A 20,168-nucleotide genomic window follows, 5' to 3' on the forward strand; every position below is an offset into this window, starting at 1 on the left:
TATAAATTAGCCTAATTAAGCCTACGACGTAATAAAAATTTGTCCAATCTAGGTAAGAGTCAAATTATATCCTCTAACTGAACCATAACTGATAACTTGGCAACTATAATAAGTAGCTCAAACAGTTAATCTTGGAGATAATATAAAAACGTTAGAATAATTTACAGAAACTACAAAATTAATTTTGAATCGGAAAAGTACTATAATATAGTAAAATTTCGTCGGTGTGTTACCCACTGGGTAACTTCCCCGCTATGAGTGTGTTGCAGACGTTATATATTATTATCCAGATTACTTATAACGCAATAACGCATTGATTGTTTCAAAAGAAACCAATAGAAAAAATGTATAAATAAAGCTCTTAAGTATGAACTTGATTTCTTCGATTTTTCAACTGTTGGACAAAAAGCAATAATTTTTTAGTATTTAGTTGTCGGGAAACTAATAGAAGCAGGTAAATTATTCTCAGCACAAATTGTGTACAGAAGAACAACACAAACAGAAATAATACGTGGAGGAAGTTAGTTAAGGTCTACTTATGATAGGGACCTCCAATAACAAGGACCAATCACGTCCTAAAGACACGAATAACCATCCCTGTAATTGGTAATAATGATAACATCGGAATTTAGGATTAAAGTCCACTAACTCAGAAGCGTTGAAACCTCCACCACTATACTTCAAAATCCAAGAAAAAGTCTTAAGAGAAAATGATGGTCCTATCAAGAAAAACGGCTTGGTGAGGGTTAAGGAAAAATACAAGTATTAAGAGAAATATTTGGCCAACCCGATCTGGTAGCCTTCTGTAAATTAGGTAGGCTGTGAAATGTAGATAGCATAAAGTTAGAAAGGATCTCAAGAAAATTATAAACAGCTGATCGAAAAGTACAAGCTAAAGGATGGGCTACAACAAGTAATCGGTGATTAGGAGGACGTACTGACGAAAATCAGAGATAAAGAAGATGAAGACGTGCGATGATCGGAGTGCAAATTATCGTGAAGAGTGGAGGAACATAGTTGAGCAAGGGTCTAAAATGGACTATGATACCTGAAGAAAAAAAAAAAACTTGCTCCCAAATTTTCCGAATTTGGGAAAAATTGGTTGACCAACATTGCTGGTGAAGTTTAGCCTCCTTCTGATTCAGTTTTACTATTCATAAGTTACGGTACGAGCAGCTTTTTCTAGCTTTCTGTAGTTTACAAAGCAGTTGTCATGTTTTTTTTTAAGTTTAACTTGACGTACTATATTAAACCTTCAAGTTTTGGTTTGTAACTTTTTCTCCTGGAATACTGGTTTTATAGGAGTGCTGGGGTTCTGTGATTTTCAACGGACTTCCAAGCAAGAGTTTTTAGAGGAAATAACTATTTTGGAAATTTCTCACGATTGCGTTTTTTCTCTTTCTGTGTAAAGGAAAGTAAAATTTTTAATACTACTAGTAAAAAGTCACGTCAGTTTTACAATATACATTGCAATTCATTTCTGATATTCCTGATTAGAATAGTTAGAAACAATTAATGCACAATGAAATGCTAGATGCATATTAATAAATTTTCACGTTTTTACAACCTAATCCTTATGTAATTACCTCAACAATGAAGTAAATGAATTCTTTTCTTCCGACCAAAATGTATAAAAGTCAGATAAGTTTTATATATATAAATCAGATAAGTTACACTAATCAGATATTGAACAGAGTGTCCAACGAACGGGAACTGTTCAACGAATCATCACGAAGAAGAAAAAAACGGAAAAAAGTAAAGTTAGTGCGTGAGATGTTAAGAGAAATGTGTTAAGATAAGGTGCAAACGGATGTGAAGAGCAAGGGAAAACGTGTGAGTAAAACGGAAAACGGTGGGAAGTTAAGATTACGATTGTTGTAGTAGGTGGCAAGAGTACTTTCACTAATGGAGCACTTCCCGCTCGTCGGCCACTATGGAAGTAATGACCCACTCCTTCTTAGATATAGCACTTCAATGTTATATAAATGCTCGATTGCTCGTATTCTTAACTAGATAAACCTACTCAATTGTCACTGATCAACTATGTTTACATATTGTTTCTGTTTACTTGAAAGCAGATTTTATATTTACTCAAATATAAAATTTATACGAGTCTTAATAGTTTTTTTTTTTAATCTTTTATTGTAACTTACCACTGCAACAGTTGTAGCAACAAGCAAATATGGTAAAAGAAAAAAGAAATAGAAGAAAATCATGAGTGGAGAAGGCACCCAGTGGTGTCACTCCAGTAATGTGCTCAGCTACACTGCTCTCACGATGAGATAAGATCACGAGGCCATCTTCTCTTCAATCTCCTTAGAGGATTACCTGGTAATGTGGAGGAAGATAGGTGTTCTATGAGAGGGTTAGGATGAGCTGCTGTAGAGGAATGAAATTTGAAGAAACGAGTGTTAGCAAGATCTGTAATGAAAGGAATTTTGAGGTTAGATACATAGAATGGAGCGTTAAGAAGTTTTCGAAGTATTTTTGACTGTAATGCCTGGAGGCGTAGTGAGTTGGAACGCGTAGTCAATCCCCATACTTCGATGCCGTATGACCAAATGGGTCGCAGTAACATTAGATATAAGAGTCTTTTGTTATCTAGGTTAAGTTTCGATCGTTTGTCAAGTAGTCTGGCGAGAAGTTTTGTAGCGTTGGTTAGTTTCTTGTTTTTTCAGTCTAGTATGGGGATTCCATGTCAACCGTTTGTCTAGGTGCAGTCCAAGGTAGCGTACTTTGTCCACAGTTGGTATAGGAGTTTGGTTCAAGATGACAGGAGGTAGGATTTTTCCGTCTGAGAGTAAATACTATAAACTTGGACTTCGTAACGTTGGTTTTGATTCTCCATTTGAAAAGCCAGTCCTGCAAGTGGTTGCTTAATAGTTAGTAAGTTATTTTCATTTAATTTGTTGCCTTCTGTAGGTGCAGATTAGCATAATCTAAAATCTTCACTTTCAGATTCAACTCCTTTACACTCACTTACTGAGAAGAAATAAAGGGATCCTGTGAGATTTTCTACATTGCTTTTGGCAGAAATACCAGTTCTAAGATGAAAAAACAAAACAAAACAAACAGTTCCGTTCATTGAACGATAAACTAAATATTTTTCCGAAGATAATATGTCCGAGAAAACTAATTCATTCATCCATAGTATAAGTTGAAACTGTGTAAAAGTTCTTTCTAGATGTTGAAAACTTGCAATACACAGTTTATTCAGTACGGGGATCGCGCACTACTGCACATGAAAGTTATCTTGAAAACGGATGCAATATTGGATGTCCATTAGTCAAAAGCTCTAGACTTTTAACTAATGAATAATTTCTGTACTGAAGGAGATCAAACTTACCTAAATTGGGATTATAAATCGCTGGAATTTCTAGGTAAAGGCCTGGAGAAAATCCCCGAATCACAAAAAGCAATCTGATATTAAGCAGTCTTACAGATAAAAGTGAGACTAACCATTGTTGGCCACCCACTTGTTGAACCATACTTTCGCGAAGGAAGTGTTAATGGTGTTTTTCATCTTTAATTTCTCACCAACATATTTTCTCTACATTGGGTTGAGGAAGTACATTTTGAGCAGAGACGATGGTTGCCCCGCTCTTACAAGGCATGTAAAGAGACAAAAAGTATGAAGGGGACGACGATTCAGTGGTTCCTTCGAATCTCAGATTACAACACCCGTAGACAATATTCGAAAAACAAAGTAAAATAATGTAAAGTACTCGTAAAAAAAAAATGATAACTTCCTTCCTACTACTAACTCATACCTATTTCGAAACACAGATTACATTTCTAGCTGAACTAAAAGAGAATAATGAGTGCATGCAACTCAGTTGAAGGCGAATCTTTTGAAAATGTACAGGATACTTGAAAATAAGAGCAGCTCTTATTTTCTAATAAGTTTGTCTAACGGTAGGCGACAATTCGAACAATATCTCTACACTTTTGTTTACGAGAGGAAACAAAAACTTTTTTTCTTATTTAAAAAATAATAAGAATAAAAATAAATCATAGCATCATTTTCATGTTCTACTTTTGGGATACTTTTAATTGTGAAAAAGTTTTATCAATTACTCTTAAAATATTGAGCTTTGGTAAAACTGTTGAGGTAAAATTTGTTTTGAAGATCACAGGTACACAAAACTATTTTTTCTTTTTTTTTTTTTAGTCGATGGCCTCAGTGGACATCGTGAATGAGCGCTCGTATGTGAGTTTTAATGTTAAAATTGAAATAGAAAAAGGCTTTTTTTACATGAGTTCAGATGCTGCCGTACAAAAACCATAATTTCACATAGATTTGGGTTTACTTTATGAGCTTCCTTTACAATAAAACTTTTAATTATAGCTTTAGGACCACATTTAGATTCCATTTGTTTAAGATTCTATGAAATTTTGTTTAGAATTTAGTTTATTGTAATAAGGATTCTTCTCAAAAAAGTTCCTTTCCCTTCTAATCCACACAAAAAAAAAAGAAGCTATTATCTTTGGTAGTTGAAGTATTGAAACAAAGGAAATACTCTCACTGCATTGAGGAAAATACACTCATAAGGAAGATAATTTACTGTGTGATGTAAGATCTGCAGACTGCGTAAATATTTGTTTTATATGTATACTGGGTTTTGCACTATTCTCTAGGGAAGTTTTAGCAGTACGCCATTAACGTTTTAAGAAGAAACTTGCCTAGTTTATTTTATTATTATTTCTTTTTAATATTACATCCCTAACACTTTTTCCTGTTTGCTTCTGGTTCATTCATCCTATTACACCAGAACCATGTTATGATGCATTGTTCTGATTACTTAACTTTCCTTAACTCGATAATTCATACCATTAAGGGACTAATAGGAAAATCGTCTGATTACAATTCTACCCATGTTTTTCTACTTCGAAAACTTGAAGAAAAAAAAATCTTTTAGACTGAGTTGTTGCAGACTACAACTGAACATTTATTTAAACAATTAGTTTCTGTTTTTGACCGTCAACAAGATTTCACACTTGTCTCCTTTTAAATAATTTTTTTTTAATGCAATACACAATAAAAAAATCTTCCTGTAAACATGAAATTTTCCTGAATTTATAAAAAGTTCTCAGCCGCATTTTACTTAAAGGGTATGGAGAACAGTTAACTTTTTAATTTTTAAAGCGTCAATTATTACAAGATGACTACATATTTTGCATAAACAGGGAATCCATCATCCTATTTCAAGTTCAACATTCTTCAGAAACATGTTAACATCAAACATGGAACTAATTTCAATAAAATTAGCTAGCTTTGTACAAAGGTAGTTAGTATTTTCAGAAAACATGATTCAGGAGCAGTTCCCCAAGAAAAAAAACCTTCAAAACTTAGCTATGAATCAAGATCAGAAATCAGAAATGAATCAGGATTTTTTTGTGTTACTCTAACATTAAAAGGTAAAATTATATTACAGTGAACTGAAGTGTTAAATTACAGAAACTCATCGTTGCAGCACTCCTTGGAATGCACTCCTTGCAGTTAACGGTTTGGAATACTAAGAGGTAATTAAATTCTATGATTGAAAAATTTTAGTTTTAGCGAAAAAAAAAATTAAAAAAGCATAGCAAAAGGTTTACTAGGAGTAAGAAAAACAATTGTAACAAAACAAAGTGATGGAAATATGGGACATCATACGAACTCCAAAAACATATCCATCTTATTTGTATCAATGTAAACAAAGCGAAAGGGCAGGAATTGACCAAATAGAGTTTGACTAGGCTGTAAGCTGTGTTAAAAAAACAAAAGTTCTACTAAATTATTGAATACTTAGATGAGGTAAGAAGCGATCATGCTCTTACTTGTAAAATTTAATTCTATTTTGATTAACCAAAAACATTAACGATTGACCACAGAGGCAAGTTATAAAAGAATTATTCAAAAAATTGAATAAAAATAAATTAGAAATTTCAATTTTAGTTGATTGACATTGACCTAAATTGTTTTTCAATTGTGATAACGCTCTTTGATTATTACAAATTGCAAAGCGGTTTCATATAGTCCACTCCCTTTCTACTTTTTACCGCCTGACAGATTTTTGATTCTGCCCAACAGGTAAGAAATGTTTTTAGAGAATTACTCTACAACAACTCTGCCTCATCACCTCTCATCACATAACATCTCTTTCAGTTTTTGAGTGCCGTCTGTTCATTCCTTCAATTATTTGTTTTTACAACTACAAGAAAAAAAACAAAAAAACAAGAAGTCCCAGAAAGTTTTGATTTAATGCCTTGTTTTGTTATAATCAGGAAATTGCAAACAAAGTTTAGTCAAGGACAAGTTCCATTTTACTGTAAATGGTTTCCTTTTCTGTTATTTTCCAAATCCGGACCATACTATTTTTTTAAAACTTAAATATAATATAATTTAGAGTATTGTTTGCTGCACTTTAATAGTGAAATAATTCTATAGTACAAAAAGTAGAGTAGTTTTGTCTCTCTTCATCCCAGAACCAGACTAATATTGAAATCTGGACATCAAGCCATCCTGCAAAAACTTGGCATCTTAAATATTTTTCACTTCACTTGAAATTTTCCGAAAAAAATCGCCAAAGAAAACGAGAGAGAGAGAAAAAAAGAAGGATTTCTTTCACTCTGGTTTAAAAAAAATAAATAGATAAATAAAACTTATATCAGTGACTGATTACAATTTTATTTACTCCTAGAGCATACTCTTTACATCCCATAATTAAGGAATAAATACACCAAATAAATAATAATATATACATTAGCTAATTGAAGAGCAAGCTATTGCACTGGATGAGAATTCTTAAATTTTCTTATAAACTTGTGTTCACAGTTGATGGTTCACTTCATTGACAGCAGATCCTAGAAACATTTATTACATTTACATTTATTAAATGTGGTTTTAATTCTTTTTACACATGATTTATTTTAAGCATTATTCAATTACTACATAAAAAATATATTCTTACAAGCGAGATAAGTCTCTTTCTCTAAAAGCTTCTTATTGATCGATATTGTTTTCAAATTATGATAACGCTCTTAAAGTTGCAACACATTGTAAAATGTTTTCACATAGTTCATTCTCTTACTACATTTTGCAGCCTGACAGATTTTTGAAATGAGTTTTTATGTGAAAACATTATTTGGTCAATTAATTTTCTTTAAATTTGGTAATTTCATTTTTTCAGGTGAGGCTTAACGTCTAATTACCAATTAGGGGTCGTGAACGGGGGCGGAAGCTCATACTTTACTATTAACATTTTTTTTTCTAACAAATAAAAAGTAGCTGAACGCGGGATTCGAACTGGTGATCTCCCTCTAACAATGCCACACTCTTGAACACTAGACCAACAACCGTCCCGTATTTTATTATTATTAATAATATTATTATTATTATTATTATGTGGCTGGCAACCAAGTACAATAAGTAGCGACTGCACTTTAGAAAAGGTCTAAACAAAACGATATTTTCAGTGAAATCCCAAAATAAAAATTCAGCTCGAATACAACTTCTCTTACTTCAGTCTAGTAGTGAGGCGATCATTGAGCCCTGGGCAATTCAATACACGGCCGGCCACCTAATAGTGTTTTTTCAGTCAAATTTCCATCACCGAGCAATGAGATACAAAGGCTAGAAGTGTAAGAAAACCTAAAGGCAGCCTGAAAAAAGAAGGTAGTGCCGACACGTGTACCACTGTGTTTATCCCTCTACCTTTTGTTCTTGGAAAGAAGACTTATGATCCAATTTACCTTGTCCTAATTCGTTCGATCCTTTCCATTCATTTGCCAAGGCTGTTAATGTTTCAGATTGAGCTCCGCTTATCTCTTCTTCGGATGATTTTTTTTGTGCATGTTGTTTTGACAGACTTTGTTGAGCTGATGGACTGTAATGTTCTGGTTGACCATACTCCTGAGAGGGTGGTGAATGCTGTTTGGGCGGGCCATACTCTTGGGATGGTGGTGCGTATTGCTGGGGAGGACTAAAATCCTGAGGAGATGGTGAATGCTGATGAGGCGGGCCATACTCATGAGCTGGAGGTGAATACTGCTGAGGTGGGCCATATTCCTGTGCCGGAGGTGAATACTGCTGAGGCGGACCATACTCTTGAGATGGCGGCGAATACAGCTGAGCCGGGCCAAACTCTGAGGCTGGTTGGTTATGTGGCAGAAATTGTTGATGTTCTAGACTATTTTGTTGAGGTTGACCATATTCCTGAGCCGGTGGATTATACTGAGGATATCCAGAATTTGGATATGCTTGTTTAGCCGGTGTACCGTATACGTTTTTCGGAATTTCTACTGGAATGCCATATGAAGAAATTGGCACTTCACTAACCGGAGGAAGAGATGAAGGCAATAATTCTTGTACTTTTGGAGGAGTTGGCAGTTTTATACTCACATAACTACCTGAAGAATAAGGGACTCTATAAGGCCCTGGTATATAGAGTCTTGGTAACTTTGGTGCTTCTGGCACCAACTTTAATTGAGGAATGTGAGGTAATGCTGGTTCTGGTAATTTGATTTCAGTGCCAGATGGAGCAAAATAGGTTCCAATAATGGGTATCCTACTCAGTAAACTTGGTGAACTGGGATATGAAGAATGGATTTCCCTGTAAATAGATTATAAAATAAAATTCATTAATGAATCTTTTCATACACCAATTCATCTTTTTAAATAGTTAGAGGACTAAAATTAAAAAGAATTAGTCTACTTTCAATCCTTCTGCTGTAGAAAGAAGAACCTGATGCATTTGGAAGTTTGATGGAGTTTATTTTATTTTTTTTAATTTAAACAAAAAATACATTAGACATGATTTCTTATTTAAATAACCTACGGGCAATTTTACAATTACATTTTTGATCAAGTTCTATCAGCAGTTCCACGATTGGAACAAAGCTAGCCTTTTGGCAATTTTTGTTTCACCGCTTTTCTATTTATTCTTTTCCTTTACCTTCATAAGATATTAAGACAAAAAAAAATCAGGCTGGGACTTCGTTTAAGAACAATTCAATTACGGATTCATTACGGAAAATGGGAGATCAATAGCTGCAGTCGTTATTCTGCCCAATCATTCATTTTCTAACTCTAAAGTTTCCTAACTGTTTTTTATAAAGAGTTACAACTAATTAACAACAAGAAATAAAAATTACTGCAAGGCAAGTAGCATAAATTATGCCCAGCTGAGTAGCAATGCTCATTAATTACTTTGGGCTATCTTATGTTATATGTATCTTAGAAAAACAGAATTAAGAGCAAGCTATTAGCGTGTAGAGCAGGTGTGTTCATAGTTTCACCTGTAAAACAAACTAATCGTTCCCAACAATAACTAAATGTTTGCCAATAAATGACTTTTCATCAAACACAAAAACTAGTCATATTTGAAGTATATTAAAAAACATTTTAATGTAAACTAATTCTTCTTACTTGTAGATGGTATTTTTCACAGGATAAGTACTCTTAGGTGATGTAGCCGTTTCCCAAACGTTGCCCAACAATTGCTGTATATCAACTGGACCAGACAGTGTTCCATCATTCACAGATTTAAGAAGATTAGGCAAGGCAGCTAGCCCCAAAAATTGCTTCTTTTTCTTGATAATATGAGGCGCCACAAGTGCGCCTGCTAGTCCAACTTTTTCTTCAGCTTGGTGTTCAGAGCTTTTTCAGACAAAGTACCAAAAATTAAATAAATTAAATGTTTTATTTAATTATAAAAAGTAAAAAATAAAGATATACCTTCCAATACCAAACAGCCTAAGCAGGAAACCTTCTCCTGGCCGTTTTTCATCTGTTTACAGAAGCAAATGAAGCTAAATTATTTTGGGCATGAACATTTTTTGCTAGAATCATCATTAAAAATATTTTGATTGGTGATTGATTTTTTTTTTTTTATCATTACCTGAATGATGCTGAGCGCCAAAATCTGGTACTTCCACCAACGAAGGAGGTTCGCCTGAAACTTCTCTTGGCTCATAAATATCATACTCTGAAGTGTCTACATTATCATGTTCATCCGGTCTCACAGGTCTCAATTCTACACCCGCATATTTATGGACTTTCCACACTGGAAACTTTAATGGAGGCGATTCCGAAGTTGCTCCAAATAAAGATGTGAGAGATCTCTGTTGCCTGTTAACAGCCGAGGATGTGTGCAGCACCAATATTGCCCAGAGCCAAACAAGAAACAGCCGCATTGTTCTTTGAATAAAATATTATGTTTTTTTTAATACTTAGATGTTTAATGTGTTCGATATTTGGTACAAAATAAAATGTGTTTACTGAATTATCCCAGAAACCTCTAACCACAGAAAATATATAATACATAGTGTATACTAATTAAAAATTGGAAGTGTACTTAATTTAATATTGATTTGTAAACAATTCTGTGACTACAAGTTTATTTTATTAAAATCCTCAAATTTGTAGCTTCTAAAATTTCTTCGACGTAGAAGTTTTGCTACATATTATTTGACTACAATTTAGGGTGTTATGAGCAAAAGCAATAGGTACCCGTAATTACATAAATAAAAATAAATAAAGCAGTACAAAAAAACAAAATGAAGAGAGTCATAAACCTCAGAAACACATTTAATTCTCTCTTATATAATGCTGGTATAACATAAGAATTTACTAAGGTTAAATAAGAGTTAATTAAGTCTTCAGAGGGAAATCGCTAGCACCCCCCAGTCACCGAGAACTCTTATAAAAAAAATGTTTCACAAAATAAAGTTTAAAAAGTGAAGTGAAGAATATTATGCTTAAACTTTTGCTATACAATGCAATCGTAAGTTGAGAATACACCTTCAAAAATAATCATGCGATAACTTACCAAATTTAATGTACGACTTATCCTCTAAATATTAACCACTTACTGTTATGTCTAGAGAAAATGAGGCTTTTTATATAGGGAGAAGGTTAAGTAGAATACTGAAAGGGTGGTGGCGTCTTAGGGCTAGTATTTACAAAGAGGGTGTGAGAGAAAAGAGGAGAGGATGAATGACAAAGTTAGAAATGTAGGATATTTAGCAACTCCGGTGGTTTAGACTAACGGAACTTGTAAGTAATTTAGAGCAAATTCACTTTCTATTCAATTTCAGCTAATCTTCATAATGTTCACGCTAAATATATTCACTTTCATAATTCTTAGTTATGCTGCCTGAAAGGTACCAAAGCAGGTCCTTATTTAATACAGTACCAATACGACAACTTTATTTTAGAACTGACTTACTCAACTTCATAAGATAACACCTGATAATATTATAATATAACAGCAATTATTTGTTTTTAAATAAATTACTCTCATCCGATCTTTAAAAATTGTTCACCAATTTTAGTAATAAATGATTTTCTAATATTTCTGACCTGTATAATTTATTAAATTCTAGATTTGAATAAGGGAAAATATTATTCTTTGTTGGAATTTTTTTTTTTATCTTGCATTGAAACATTTACTTCCAGTTTTTAGTTGTATTCTTAGAATGGCCAAATTTTTTTTTATTTTTATTTTTAAATAAAAAAAACGGATCAATAACCAATTTACAGATACAACAATATTAATAACATAAATAATACAAATTTAGGTATTTATAATTTAGGTTTAGGTATATATTTTAGGTTTATAATTAGGCTTTAGCATTTTATTTTACGTTTTAGAGGTTATTATAAAGATTTAAACAATACAAATAGTTCAAAGAAATCTAAGTTAAAATGATTGGCTGTCTGAATCATACGAAAGATAAGGGAGTAAAAAACGTAATTATGTTTGCAGTACGGTACATTGAATGGAGAAGAATGTCGTATAGTATGGGATGAGATATTAAAAGAAATTAGAAAAAGAAGGTAAGGACAGTCTATTCGAGAATGGAGAAGTTTGCAGAGGAAAGAGAGGTCATAATAAATTCTTCTGGAGGCAAGTGGAGGAATATTGAGAGTGAACTGTAGATCGGAATAGATAAGGGTTTCTTTAAGGGATAAATTGATGGGTAATGTTTGGTGCCCGTCATAGTCCGCTCCCTTTTCTTAATTTTGACTGGTTTCGTTGTTTTCTGTCTTAGTTAATGTTTTCTAATGAACTAGAAAAAGCTCAAGAGAATTGACCCTCTCAACCCCTCAACACTCGACGTTAAAAGTTATGTCTTTAAATATGAGGTCTCTGTTATTTCCCAAAACAAGTGGAGAACAATGTAAAGTAAATAATAGGAATGCATTTGGACAAATAAATAACCAAAAATTATGTAAATCCGGGTAAACAAATCTCACCAAACAATCCTTTAGATTACTTAAGATAACATTGCACGTTGAACTTAAAGCAAAAACCTTTACAAGATTATACTGAATCCGCTTTGGATATACGCCTATTAGATTTGGCGTGCTGCTAAATCATTGGCGGGAAAAATTTAGATTATCCACACTTCTTTCACTATTGACCATTTATTTTTTAAATTTTTAGTCTGTGCGGCATACAAAACAATAAATATAGTAAATATAAGTATTAAAACAATGCAAGAAATGGTAAATTGTACCGCGCCAAACATAACATCTAAAATACCATCAACAATTGTAAGCCCATTATTAAACTAGTTCGTGATGACTATATGACCAATTACATTCGCTATAGAATGATGAATGATTGACATACGCAGATAAACATTGCTATATACTATAAAAGAAAACCATGAACTTTTACACTCAGACAAAATTTCACATTGCCAAAATTGGTACAAGATCACTCCAGCAGAACATCTCTAGAAGTAAACTCTGCACATAATTTCCACGCAGACATTTGGTTGTTACAGATAACACTAAAGACACTTTGTACATGATTATATATTTTTTTTTTTTTTTTATGAAACCTAGTGTAACGAGGAATACCTCTAACACATAAGAGGTCCACCGGAACCATCCTTAAATCAATTTCCACGGAAAATGTTTGAAATAAAATTGCAGGCCCCTCTCATCTCTTTCATATTACTATTTTTGGGCTCTGCATGACATTGATTTGTATCGCTCATAGTGTTGAGATAGGAACAACAAAATTATTTGCATTTATGGTATCCCCGAAACAGGATAATCTTTTTCGCTTTAGTGTATTCGTTTATAGACTACAAACAATTTTCCAACTTATCCAAATAAGTAAATCCTAATATTTGTATGTTTCTATTAACCTAAATAATGTTTCTTCAAGTGAGAGATATATCTTCCTTAAAACCTCTTTGGCAGAGGTTTCTTTTCTTATACAATATACAATTTAATTGAATTCTGTAGGTGTGATAAAAAAGTGGGTAGTTATTTCTACTTTTTCTCTTCACTTTTTAGTGGTGGGTTGAGCGTTATATAACTTTAAGCTGAGGTGATTTACAAAATCATTTTTTATTACATCTGTTTTAAGAATTCCTTTTATATATTTAGGTATATATTGTATGCTTATCATTATTTTAGAGCTGATATTTCCCCTGTTCGCATCTTAGTTTCTTTCTTTTTTCGATGAACCTAGACAAATAATCCTCTGAGATAATGACATTTGAATCTCTCAAGAGTTTTTTAATCTTTTAGAGTGACATAAATATGTTTTTTTCTTTCTTCTGGGATACTTATCATAAGATTATTCTTCTTGACCTCTTTTTCTATCTAATCTATTCTGGCTTCTTGCAGGGATTAGCTCACTGAATGTAACTACTTCTGTGGTACTTGATTTAAAGCAAGCGCTACAGTTTCTGCCTTAATGACAGGCATTTAGGTTAAAAAAAAAAACAGTGTGCGGAATTGTAACAAAATCGTTGGAGCCGATTTTACAACCTTAAGAATGGAAAACCCAGTTTAACCATTCGTTTTATTTAGATATTCTGTAAACAAACACATCCATGTGCTTATACTATTCTGAATATTCCAAAACAAGCATTTATCATAGAAATTCTATTTTGAAATTAACACGATCTTATCATTAAAGAATTAAAAATATAAGATATAATTTACTTTTCGTTCGTTATTTTTTTACTGGTTACATCAATCCGAATTATTGATTCTACATTAGAGAGTAGACACGTATTATTGCCCTTTTTATATTTATTACTCAATAAATAGCCAATAAAATTTATGATATAGGCAAGAAATAGAAGTAATGAATACCTTACGATAGAGAACAGGAGCGGTTTGCTTCGCTAAATAATAACGTTATAACGGCGCCTACGTTTCACCATTTAATTGCTCATAAAGGTTTATTCCACTAAATAAATTGAATATCTCACTTTATTATTGAGTTTTAAGAATCTATCTCTTCTAGCCCCAGTTTGATAAGAAAAATAAGGCGTATTTATTTTTGAAATTTGGTCCTTTTTTGCCAACAACAAAATTTACATCTTACAGTTAAATAACAATTTCTTTGTACCCATTTTTAATTATTAGGGAATGAATAAACTAAACGGTTAGCTGAGATAACTACGTGGAGATCTGAGGTGCGAATTCTGTTGCTGGTCCACAGACTTTGTCCTCTAGGACAGCGGTTCCCAATCTTTTTTCATTAGTGTACCCCTTTACCTGATTGTTTCCTCAGTGTGTACCCCTAACATCTCGTACATATATATATTATAAATAAGAAAAAAAAAAATCGTATTCTGGAATTTACGTATTGTAACTTTAAATTAACAGCAAAACAATCTGAATATAATGTACATATAAATATGATATGTTCCTATTAAAAAAATCATTGATGAATAGGTAAACATTTCAAACCAATAACTATTGCAGGGGTCGTAAATTGAAACAGCAAAGCGTTAATAAAGGAGAAGTAAATTATATGCGGGCCATGTGTAATATTAGTCAAAACTAAAGCAGCATTTTTTCGCAATTTTTACATTTAATAATTTTTGACATACAAATATATTTACTTAAAAAAAAATACTGCAGTATCGAATGAGTACTTAATTCTTGTCAATTTATGTGTTATTCAGTTTTATTATAATAATTTTGTAATTAAGTTGTAGGAATCATTTATTATATAATTTTTTTCTCATTAATAATATATCTGTATAATTTTTATATCTTCCGCCATAATAACTTTTTTTTTGCGTACCCCTAAACAATCTTTCGCGTATCCCTAGGGAACCTCTTTCCCAGGTTGGGAAGCACTGCTCTAGGAGCTTCTTACAGATCATTTCTCTTAAACTGCAAAAAAAGAAATCGAAAAATAATGCCTTTTGAATATAAATGAAAACAGTAGAGGCAAGTTATAATGACGTCGCTGTGCGCTTGGACGATGCTTGACTCCTTGTAGCTTTGTAAGAAGAGAAAGAGACGATGTTGAGGTCTAAAAACGCGTGCATTCAATTTAGTTTTCAATTTTTAAGGGAGGACTTTTGATTCGTCACCCCATCTTTAATCAACAATCATTATTATTCTATCTTCCGTGATATTATGTCGTCCTTCGCTACTATTATTTATAATTCTTTCCCATCAAACAGTTTCCTTGTTTCAAAAATGTAGAGATAAAATTTTCAAAAAAAAGCAGGCGTAGTGATTCAATGGGCTTTGCGTTGCGCAGTGCCGAGGAAAACTTTTGTCAAGTCACAATTCCAAGTTGAAGTAAGAGTATTCCTGAAAAGAAATTTTGAGTAAGTGTTCTACACTATTTTTAAATTGATGTGTAGAGGTTTTTATGAAGAAAGAAGACAAATTATTCATTATTTTATCCAGTAAAATATGGCTGAAGCAAATCTTGTTTTTACTTCAAAAGCTTAGTTCCAAACGAAGTAACTACAAAGTGTGATTTATAGTTGAGTAACTTTTTAAGAAATAAACCATTCTAATGATTTAAACTGAAATTGGAGAACGCCAAGATTGCATTTATTTACAAGTCTCCGCATCGGATAAACGTTTTATTTGCTAGATTCAAGGAAAAGTTTTTAAAATGTGAATAAGAAATTGTTTTTACTTGGGAAAATGAAGTAGCCGTACTAATGACGTAACTCTTCTCTAAGTGGAACTGTTTGTTCATAATAAATGATGCTTCTTTCTTTTAGGTTTTTAAACACTACACACTGTCGAAAGAGACTAGAATTAGACTATCAAAGTTTTAGAATGACTCTAAAAGTGCAGTTATGGTCCTCTCATCAACAACTCCAGCGCTGTGTTTTGATAACAACACTTCAAACTCCTTCATAAGTAATAGCAAGATGGATAATGTGAGGATAGGGTACTAGCGGACGTTTCTTATCTCTTATGGTTTTAGCTAGTAAGTATTCCATAAGTTGTAAAGTTTTCTAGCCATTGTTACATAGAAGGAAAAGAGAAAGCTCTGCCACAAAATAATTCGTATACAGTAAGCTAGGGTGGGCAGCTCAATATTTCATAAAGCTTGCAGGGAAGATAACAATCAGCAAGAAGAAGTAACATTGGTATCTATAAAAAAGTAATTGATAAAAATTATTTAAAACAATTATATGTCTTGTGGTTTCTTGAAAAAATACCATTTGTTTGAATAAACTAATCGTAGGCGACAAACACAACTTTTAAATGTTCCGTACACTGCCAGTCCTTTAAACCGGTCCTCTATCTTTTGTTCATAGTGTGCTGTAATCGCAGTCTGATGAAGGAGAGTTCTATTTTTTTTCATATATGGCTGGGAAAACCTCCATACTTGAAGCCCATTACTATGAAGGTTTACGTTGAATACATTTTCAAACTGAAAGCGAAATTAGTCAAACTGAATTGTCATGATTGCAGTAAAAGAAAGTGTTTCACTCCCCAGTATAGTTTATTTACTTATTTTATTTTCTTACTTTGCGCTAGTTGTATAATGCCTTCAGTTTGACTAATGACTATACTCTGTAATCAAACAAACAAACAAAAAAATCTAGCTTACGTCTCAGTTTACAATTACCAGTAATGTATACAATTTTTTATTGTTCCTTTACCATGTGATGCAGCTAACAAAAGTAAATTTCTTCAACTAAAAGAGTTTAATAAAATTACTCCAAGTAAATCATGAAAAAAAAACCGTTTCCCAAAAATCAAATTATTAGCGGAAAAAGTAGAACAGTCTACTTTACTTATTAACATTTTCATAATCTCTAAAATTATTGTTCCTTAATAATTATATAACACTTTTTAAAGAGGATTCCTTGCATATATAATGTATAATTAATTGATGGGAAACTTGGTGAGTTTATCTATGTTGGTCATCTAATGATAAAGGAATTAACGAATCTGAATAGAGGAAATAATGATATAGGAAGTGGGCATACTGTATGCATAAAAATGTGTTGTTGGGATCGATCGGTAAAGATAAGGAAACTGATGGACAATTGTCTGGACAATAGAGCATGATCGATAAAAGAGTATTATGCAATAAATAGTGAGAAATAGAGGCATAAATTAAACTATAACATTAATATTAGATAGACATTTTAAATAAGATCTAATTGATTAAAACATCCGTTTTACTTTCGCTTTTATTCTGAATTCCTTCTTTCGTCCAGTTAATAGAATTCAGCCTCATCCAAGTAAATGTCCTATTTCAGTACTTATAATAACAACTTCTTCCTTATCCATCTCTTTACATTAATTCTTTTCATCTCCCTTTCCTCTACGCGTAAAAACAAAGTTGTGGGAATCAGATAAAAATTGGTGAGTGCAAGCTGAGAAGGAGGACAAATGTAAACACCTCTTTGCAAACAACAATCCCTTTATTGAATGTGTTCCAAAACTGGGTCCTCAGCTTCCTAACCTCCTACTTATGTTTTAAAAACATACAAACTCTCCCCGCACACTTCTTCATCACTATAGATAATAATTGTTTTCAAGTTGTTTGTAATTCTTTCTTCTTATGTTCAGTTCTCTCGCCCACCGCTCTATCCTAGAGCTTATTCTCCACAGTAGAATTCTGTCCAAAGTAAAAGCTTTTCTGAATTTATTTGTTTACTAAGTCTAAGAAGAAGTAAGTTCATCTCATTTAGTTTAGCGCATTCTTTAGTACTAATTGAAAACTTTCTTGGTTCAGTAGCCCTGAGTTTCTTGTTCGTGGAATTTTTGTTCTTACGTAGATTCTATTTTTGTTCTCTGTTATATCATTTTCAAAACAAATTTGTAATCGATAACTTCATACTAAATGTTCCATGGTGCTCAACACCTAGTAGTCCAAACTTAGGTAAAAAAAAAAGTTACTTTTATCTCTTCCAGAGATTTTACTTCCTCCACATGCAATAGTGGTTTTAAAAGGCAATTACAAACATTTATATCTTTAAAGATTGTTTATGCAAACTTCAAGGCGCCACGATAGCCAAGCGGTTAGAGGTGAGGCACGCAAAGCTAACACGTATTATGGTATTAAGTTCGATTCCCGGTATAGGCCTTGGATTTTATTAAATTTACAGTTATATATTTATAGAGGAATTTTTATTTCACCTCCGTCCACGAAACCTGATTTTAGTTGGACTTTAACTTTGGCCCGCCTGAAAAAATATCTTTTATAACTACCCACTGCACATGTATCGGACTTAATAATATTAACGTTAAACGGGAATTGGATATCAAACTATATAATTGGAATGTGTCTATTTCTTTTACAGCAGGATCCGTCAGGATATCTGAGAGTTCTCCAATTATAATGCTTATTTTTTACAATAATCTTTATCGACTTGGATGTCCCTTCGTTGAAGTATTGTTTTTAGCAAACGATCTCCGAGAATTGCTCTTTGCTTTTCCTATTGCAATGTAATGAAATTTAAGGCAAGTAAGTTTAAGATAGATCGATTTCTAGCATTATTGTCGCTACTACTTCAGGCGTGTTCTGCATTTGCTTCACATCCAATCAAAATGTGGATTTCAGGCCTCCGAAAAATGGACTAATTCCTGAGTTGGAAGGAAGAGATAATGGTCGTAAAGGAGTATGCCGAGTCCACTACCACAGACAATTAAATCCCTGGTGCAAAACTGTCTGAGCAAGATGGCACCGGCGTCTCTATTAACGCATATTCTTCCGTGGATATTTCTTGAACTAGTGTAAAATAGGTCAGTAACTCAGCATTGGTATTCTTGATGAATTGCAAGTTAATCTGTAAATTTCTACCACCACCTTACGAAGCTACCATGGGCGATAAGTGGATGGCTTTTAACTTCGTAACGTTCTTCATCACAGAACTAATCTTTTATGCATTATACAGGTACATTTAAAGGTCAATCTGAAATGTTTTCTAGTTCCAACGCCCAGGATTTACAGAAGAATTGCCCCATATCTCTTCCCTATCTCTAAAGATCTCCGACTGGCGACTGACTCTAAGTAACAGTCTATAATAATATTGAAAAACAAAATTCAAATCTGATGCACTCAAGCCTCATGTTAGCCTCACAAACTGGGTGGAGCAGCGCCAGAGCTATCTCTGCACGATACCCGAAAACTTATAAATACGTATCTTCCGCTAGGCGATTGACCAGTACTGGTTTAGGTTCTAGCCTTCTGTGTAGAGAATCCGGAACCACACTGGGTCCACAAGCACCGTTCTTGGAACTTGCCTATTTCAAAACCCATTGCTTATCTAGAATTCATAGCGAATTTCAATTTATGGTCAAATTCTTCAATTCATCTAAAGCACCTAGATGTTTTTTGTGTGATTAATATTTTAAATATGTAAGAAGACCTTCAAATATTTCTATAATATATATTAGGATAGCAAATAGATAATGCAATAGTTTACATAACAGTAAATGTCTCCAACTGTATTAATTTTTTTTTTTTCTTCTTTAAGATTGTTTAATGTTTTTCCCCTAATATTTCCACATACTGAAGATGCTTTTAGACCTATTTCTTAATTCTAATAGCACACACGAGAACGTTACATCAGAGGTATACTCGTTTTATCTACATACATGCGTCTGCGTGACTGAATAAATAAAAAACATTTGAATAGAACAAATAATCGTTTCACATTTTTTTAATAATTTACCATAATCCTTTTCATCTATACAAATGAAGTTAATGTTGGTTTAATTATCGTACTATATCAGCAGAACTATGTAAAGATAATAAACGACTTCAAATCTTCCTTTTTTTAAGAAAAAAAAACTTTTTGTTATTTAAAACGTTAGGAAAAGGTTCAAGTTTTTTTGGAGGGTAATTCAAAAATCTTAATAAAAGTTAGCTACGAGGGGGTACCCAAAAAAAACCGGAATTATTTTTTAAAAGCTATTTATTTAC

General features: G+C 32.7%; 1 protein-coding gene across 3 annotated transcripts; it reads right to left on the minus strand.

Annotated features, from left to right (window-relative positions):
- Positions 1–6,629: 6,629 nt before the first annotated feature.
- On the minus strand, positions 6,630–11,230 carry LOC141458237 (uncharacterized). Of its 3 annotated transcripts, none has more exons than XM_074135967.1 (6): positions 11,063–11,230; positions 9,882–10,180; positions 9,719–9,770; positions 9,410–9,640; positions 7,735–8,594; positions 6,630–6,846 (listed from the first exon to the last, which is right to left on the minus strand). In XM_074135967.1, exons 2-6 carry the CDS (start codon positions 10,174–10,176, stop codon positions 6,812–6,814), a joined length of 1,473 nt encoding a protein of 490 aa, XP_073992068.1. In that variant the 5' UTR covers positions 10,177–10,180; positions 11,063–11,230; the 3' UTR covers positions 6,630–6,811. The 3 variants fall into 3 exon arrangements, with proteins under 3 accessions (XP_073992068.1, XP_073992067.1, XP_073992069.1); XM_074135966.1 differs by having other exon boundaries at positions 10,812–11,230; XM_074135968.1 differs by having other exon boundaries at positions 11,115–11,220.
- Between the last annotated feature and the right edge of the window lie 8,938 nt (positions 11,231–20,168).

Source organism: Rhodnius prolixus, unplaced genomic scaffold (assembly GCF_049639745.1).
Source record: "Rhodnius prolixus isolate KJV_2025 unplaced genomic scaffold, Rpr scaffold_5, whole genome shotgun sequence".
Lineage (NCBI taxonomy): Eukaryota > Metazoa > Arthropoda > Insecta > Hemiptera > Reduviidae > Rhodnius > Rhodnius prolixus.

Bases quoted from the DNA above. Each gene is read 5' to 3' on its own strand.
- LOC141458237 (XM_074135967.1), bottom strand. From the start codon at position 10,176: ATGCGGCTGTTTCTTGTTTGGCTCTGGGCAATATTGGTGCTGCACACA. The intron at 9,641-9,718 runs GTATATCTTTAT...TGTCTGAAAAAG, and splicing joins AGGCTGTTTGGTATTGGAAG to CTCTGAACACCAAGCTGAAG. The intron at 6,847-7,734 runs GTAAATTGGATC...AAATGTTTCTAG, and splicing joins ATCGAACGAATTAGGACAAG to GATCTGCTGTCAATGAAGTG.